Source organism: Podarcis raffonei, chromosome 14, assembly GCF_027172205.1.
Source record: "Podarcis raffonei isolate rPodRaf1 chromosome 14, rPodRaf1.pri, whole genome shotgun sequence".
NCBI lineage: Eukaryota > Metazoa > Chordata > Lepidosauria > Squamata > Lacertidae > Podarcis > Podarcis raffonei.
The window spans coordinates 52,827,773-52,834,125 of record NC_070615.1 but is presented as its reverse complement, the minus strand read 5'-3'; the positions used below and the strand labels follow the sequence as shown (position 1 = coordinate 52,834,125).

The 6,353-nt window shown below is 48.5% G+C and overlaps 1 protein-coding gene across 1 annotated transcript; it reads left to right on the top strand.

The window, feature by feature from the left end:
• The first annotated feature begins 454 nt into the window (after positions 1–454).
• LOC128401282 (hemoglobin subunit alpha-like) lies at positions 455–1,342 on the top strand. The gene is made up of 3 exons (XM_053364100.1): positions 455–712; positions 822–1,026; positions 1,137–1,342. Exons 1-3 carry the CDS (start codon positions 618–620, stop codon positions 1,263–1,265), a joined length of 429 nt encoding a protein of 142 aa, XP_053220075.1. The 5' UTR covers positions 455–617; the 3' UTR covers positions 1,266–1,342.
• The last annotated feature ends 5,011 nt before the right edge of the window (positions 1,343–6,353 follow it).

The window sequence follows — 6,353 nt, the reverse complement described above, 5'->3', positions numbered from 1 at the left end:
ACATGGAACTCTCTCCCACAAGAGGCAGTGACGACCACCAACTTGGAAGGCTTTCAAAGAGGATTGGGTGGACTGTGACTGGCCCGGGTCACCCGAAGAGTTTCTAGGCTGACGGGGGCGGCGGGGTGTTTCGCAGAGGCATACCCAAAAGCCCCCGCAAGCGACAAGCCTCCGGGGAAGGTGCCCAAAGCCCATCGGAGAGAAGCAGACGTCCGCCGGCTCCAAGTGGCCTCGACTGTGGTCTGTGGGTCCACCTGATTTGCCCGTCTGATGCACCTCCCTTTGAGCCTTAGCCGCCTCCAGCGGCAGTCTGCTGGAAAGGGAGGGATAAAAATGACCCATAAACGAATTCACCGACTTGGGGGGTGAAGGGGGGGCTGAGTTCTAAGCGCTCGAAAACAGGGAAAGAAACTGAGCCAGGCGCCACGGCGCGTCCCCACCGGGCCTCTGCGCCTTGCTGGCCTTCAGCCAGCTATGGGTGCCCACGCAAGGCCTCTCCTTGCGGCGCCCAGACGCAGCTGTGAAGGGCGGGACCTCTGGGTCGGAGGCCCCCTGCGCAGCGCCGATTACAAGCTGCCTGCCTGCGCGCGCGGCGCCCAGGACGCCCCACTGCCAAGATGGGGCTGACCGAGGAAGACAAGCAGCGCGTGCGGGCCATCTGGGTCCCCGTGAGCAGACACGCCGAAGCCGTGGGCGTCGAGGTGCTCACCAGGTAAGTCCTCCCCGCCGGCTCCGGGACCCTCCCCAGGTCTGCCGTCCGTGGGTGGAGGCTGGAACCCCGACGGCGAGGCCGCTGGCCTGACCCTGTCCTCGTCCCGCAGGCTGATGGCGGCGCACCCCACCACCAAGACCTACTTCCACCACCTCGACCTCTCGCCGGACTCGGCCCAGCTGAAGGCGCTGGGCAAGAAGGTGGTGGACGCGCTCAGCTGCGCCGTCGAGAACCTGGACGACCTGCCCGGCGCCCTCGGCCATCTTAGCGAGCTGCACGCCTTCCAGCTGCAGGTGTCGCCCAGCAGCTTCGAGGTGAGTCTCGCTCCCCGAGGCTGCCCCGGCCTCCCGCTGCCCTCCCCGTCGGGCGGCCCAGGGTCCTGCTCTCTCTCTCTAACGCTGGCGCTCTCCTCTCTCTCCCACAGTGCCTTAACCACTGCATCCTGGTGACCGTCGGTGCCCACAGCCGCGGCTCCCTCGACCCGGCGCTTCTCCTTTCCGTGGACAAATTCCTGGACAGCGTCGCCCGCGTCCTGACCTCCTGCCACCGCTAGGCAGGGCAAGACGGGCTTGCCCGGGCGCCCTCCCCGTCTTCTCCCTCCTAATAAAGCTTTGGGCTCTTTCAAGTGCAGCGCTGCGCCCTCACCTCTCTTTGGGGGACGGCTGGGGGGGCTGGACGGACTTCGGAGGAGCCCTCGACGGCTCTCCCCTCGAGGCTGTCCGTAGGGATGGTGAAGACTGGGTAATAAATGAGTTTATTCACCATCAAGCCTTTTCGTACCTCGGGGAAGTGGAGGACCGGCAAGCCTGCGGCTTTCCCCTCTACACCCCTGTGCTGAGAAAGAACAGCATAGAATCGCAGAATTGCAGGGCACTCCAAAGGTCATAAAGCCCAACCCGCTGCAATGCAGGAACTGCCGTAAAGGTGGCATGGGATTTTTGTTGGGGGGCAGGCCTTTTGTTAGGGGGGCAGAACCTACGTTAGCTATGCATTTATGTTGATTTCTATTGATTTAGGGGAGCTGCCCCTCTCTGCCCCCTCTTGGCTACGCCCATGAAAGGGAGGCTGCTCAAACCACCCCCATCCTAGGTGTTCTTTGCTTCCACTCAATGATGGGGAGGACAGCCCCCCAAAAAACATCCGCACGCCGAGAAGGGCGCAGGGAGAGGTCTCCGCGCAGGCAGGGGGGCGCCTCAGGCTCCAGTCCCCCGAGATCACGATGACCAGAGCAATGGGGAAAGGCACGTGGCAAGGGGGGGGGCTGCTTCCTTCCCAGCAGCAGGCAGGAGAAGGACCCCACCCAGGCAGCAACAGGCACAACCGCTCAGGGAGGGGCAGCAGGCCTTGTGGGGGGACGAGACAGATAAGGAGGCCGAGCCTGGGTGTCAGCTTCTTCTCCAGTTCCGGGGCCGGGGGGGGGGCGGCTTTGTGCGAGGGTTGCAGGACCCCCCCCCGCCCCAGGAAGCAGCAGCTCAGGAAGGATGATGGCCAGTTGTGGCCGAATGCTGATGCCGCCGACTTTCCAGTTGCCCCAAGAAGGTGCAGAGGCCAGTTTGGGCTTTGGCGCAAAGAGAGGAGAGGGGCCCCGCTCCTCTTTCCCCACCTCCATGGGGTGGGGGCAGAGGCGACCACACAAACCCCACCCCTTAAGGGAAAAGCAAGGGGGGGAGGTAAACACGTTTGGTTTTTAAAGCATTTTATTCATTTTCAAGAAAAGAATATAAACACAAATATTATCAAAACAATTGGTTTCTCCCCACCCACCCCCAGAGCAGAAGACTATTATAGTGTCAAATTCTCCCATAAATCCATACACGGAGTTTGTGGGCGCCAGTCGTCCGAGAAGCTCAATTCAATGTTTTATTTTTAAAAAGGTGCCGTATTTCAACAAAACCATCCATATCCGAAGCATCGATTCAGGGCATGTATTCTCTTAGCTTCTCAGATAAAGCATTTTACACATTCTGCTTCCACTGTGTGATCTATAGGTGAGCTTCCTTTTTTAGTCTCATGCTATAGGCAATCTTGCCACTACCAGAAAAAAGTGACAAGTTCCTCGTGTGATAATTTGAGTACAGTGGTACCTTGGGTTAAGTACTTAATTCGTTCCGGAGGTCTGTACTTAACCTGAAACTGTTCTTAACCTGAAGCACCACTTTAGCTAATGGGGCCTCCTGCTGCTGCCGTGCCGCCAGAGCACGATTTCTGTTCTTATCCTGAAGCAAAGTTCTTAACCTGAAGCGTATGTAATATTTCTAGGTTAGCGGAGTGTGTAACCTGAAGTGTATGTAACCCAAGGTACCACTGTATATTTAAATATTATTAATAAACCTAGACATGGTTGCAATGTACATCCTGGTTTATAATTTTGCTTATTTCTGCCAATGCAGTTTCCCAAAATGGTTGCACCAATTCACATATTCATAGCTGTCAACTTTCAGGTTTGAAAATAAGGGATCAGCAACCTCGAAAATAAGGGACCAGCAGCCTCACCTGTCCTGGAGACAGTCTACAGGATATCTAACAATCCGGGATAGCAGCGGGAAATGGCGCTGAAATAAGGGAATTTCCCACCAAAAAAAAAAGGTTGACAGCTATGCACATATCTATGACATGGAACAATTTCCATGCCTAAGTCCTTTCCCCAATTTTGCTTAATAGTCAAGCATTGTTCAATGGCTAGGTCAGTGAGTATTTTGCATAAAACCGATATTATTCTTTGGGTGGCGGTGTTCAGTGATATTCAGAATCAGTTTTTCAAATTGTGTGAAAGGTCTAATTGCTTGAGATTCAGCTGTTGGACTTGAGATAGTACATATCACCTAATAGCCAATTCACATTACAACCCTCAATTCTTTCCATGATTTGCCGTGAGAAAAACATCATTTTTATAAAAGTGAATCAATCTGCACAAGCATTTTTCTTTCCATTTCATATCCATCAGTTTTCTATCAGACGCGTCGAAGGAGGGGTGCAACGCAAAGGAAATCTGTATAGGTGGTGCTGATTTTTATATCCAGGATTGCCAGATCTCTAATTCTGCTTTTGCAAATGGGTTTGTTATCATTACAAAAGTTTTGTTGTTATTCAAAAATGGGATGCCTGATATTCTGTGTTGCTCAGGTTCATCTAATTTCAGTTGCATCCAAATCTTCTCTTTTACACTGAATATCATACTAATGACATTCTCTATATGGGCCACATCATGGTATGGCAGACCCATTTACCCTTCTCTGAGAAAGTTGATATAATACAGTTAGGTGCAGACTAGGACTCTTGCTGTGATGACTCAAGCTTACAATCATTTTTTTTACCATATCCTTAGAGTATTTGTTGAAACAGATAGGGTTTGAAACAAATATAAATATATATTTGGTAATATTATTTTAACCAATCCAACCTACCCTTTCAAGAGATTCAAGGTCCCTTGTGTGGTTTAAGTTTCTTAATTACTTTAGTTACATCTTCCAGCATTACTGGTGCTACCAAAGAGAGTTGGTTCTATTTCTGAGATTTCACTGTTTTAATTTATATGGAATTTAATACACCTGTGCAACAGAGCATCACATTTAAGAGTCCACAGGCATGGCATATGAACAGGGGGCAAGACAGCTCACACTCCCTGCCCCAACTTCAAACAGCTCAATATGTTAAGAATATTGAATTTTCTCTTGCAAAGATAAAAGAAATGCCAGTTTCAGCTTTCCTTCACTCCCCCCTTGCCATATTCTCCACTTAGCATAATATATGAGATATAGTTATAAAAATTAAAATTAAAAATTAAAATTAAAAAATTAAAAATTAAGAAAAAACTATAAAATATAGTTATAAAATTAAAAATTAAAAATTAAAAGCAGAAGAATGATATTTCTAATTTCTTTAAGAAACTCTTAGGCTTCTTATTTCTCTTTGACCTTCCTTGCCATCCATATTGCCTGTTTCTCTCCTCCACCTGGTCTGTGTATTGGAACTCCAATTGTTCCCAATGCTAGTTTGGCTTCAGCCAGAATGGTGAGGATGGCTGGATCTAGAGATGTCAAAGAAGGGATTAAGTTAAATGCATTGTAAACTCATACAGGGAAATCAGGCAAGGAAAGATGGGACTCCACAGCACCATCTGGTGTCACAGTCTTATATCGCATATACACTTTTCCTTTAGCTGAGCCCTATCAGTATTGCTGTCTGCAAAATAAGTTTAAATGGGAAGCCCCATCAGTATTTCACTCCAGCAGCATGTAGGGTAGTATTTTTTGAGGTTCCTTTTTTGTAGTGGACTTTCTTCCCTTCCATGATAAATTCTGTTCATTCTCTTGCTACTTTCTTAGCTGCTTCTTTGAAGGAGGAATGTGCCATTTTCTTGATGTGCCTCCTCCACGTGAGGTCTGGAGGGCAGCAACATGAGAACAGGGCCTTTTCTGCAGTGGCTCCCCGCTTGTAGAATGCTCTCCCCAGGAAGGTTCTCCTGGCGCTTCCATTATACACCTTTAGGCACCAGACAAAAACATTCCTCTTTAACCAAGCCTTTGCCCTTTTAAAATGTGTTGGGGGGTGTTACTGGGTTGTTTTCGGTTTTACTTTATGTATTTTGTTTTTATATTGCAATTTTATCCTGTGAACTGCCCTGAAATAATAAAAATTGCTGCTATTTTATCACAGGGTTGCTGTCTGGGGGGGTGTTGTGTTGCCAAAGCCTCAGGCATTCTCTGTATGCTGTATGCATTCACGCTTAAAAGTTAACAAAAAGGGCTTTCATACCTGTTTTCCGGAGCTCCTTTCAGTCATAAATTATCCATTCTACTCCTATCCTCCCAGGACTCCATATGAAGTTGCAAGTCTGATGCAGTTTTAATGAGTCTTTTAATGGTGGATTTATGGCATATTCCTAAATCCAAAGCTTCATTAGCTGAAGAAGGGAGTTCAGTAAATTTCGTAGGCAAGTCTTTCAATTCCATTTTGATTTCATCTCTAAAAACCTTTGAAGGCTGCATTCCTTTTTCCACTGCTAAATCTTTCTGCAATTGTTTTAGAAGGTCATAGAAGGGTTCAAAGTCCTCTTTAGAAAGACGCGCAACTTTCAGAGCCATTTCTGATCTTATTTCTTCCTGACCCATATCTGATCTTCCGCTGCCTGCGGAAGAATTGCTCAGAAGCTATTTGGGGTGAGGTGGGCATAGCCTTTTAGCATCCTGTTCTTTCCTGGGTACCCTTTAGCTTTCAGAAGTTTGTAACAGCTGAGCAGTGCAGGCGAAGGGTTGAAACGAGATTATTTAGCAATCTTGAATGATGACATCACCACCCTCCCCAGAAAAGAAAAATGGAATAGAACTGTCCAGAACTGCTCCTCTTTGAAATGGTGGGAAAGGCCACGTTTGTGTTACTGTGAAAAGTGTGCCTGCATTTACACAAGTAGCAGCATTGTGCGATTCTAAGGGGAACACCTTCAGAAGCTGAAATTGGCTACAAGATACATTCACAGTGCCCAAGCAGAGCAGGCAAGGTTAGGGCAACTGACTGAAAACTTATCATTCCAACTTCTCCATCATATATATGACTTGCCCCCAAGCCATTTTGCTACCTTGAGTAGACAGATACATACCATCCTATGAGTCTGTCGCGAGGGCAGTGCCAAGTGATCACAAGT

Excerpts from the sequence above, each read along its gene's own strand:
- LOC128401282 (XM_053364100.1), top strand. The coding sequence starts at position 618 with ATGGGGCTGACCGAGGAAGACAAGCAGCGCGTGCGGGCCATCTGGGTC. Across the intron at positions 713-821 it reads GGCGTCGAGGTGCTCACCAG|GCTGATGGCGGCGCACCCCA; the intron begins GTAAGTCCTCCC and ends CTCGTCCCGCAG. Across the intron at positions 1,027-1,136 it reads TGTCGCCCAGCAGCTTCGAG|TGCCTTAACCACTGCATCCT; the intron begins GTGAGTCTCGCT and ends TCTCTCCCACAG.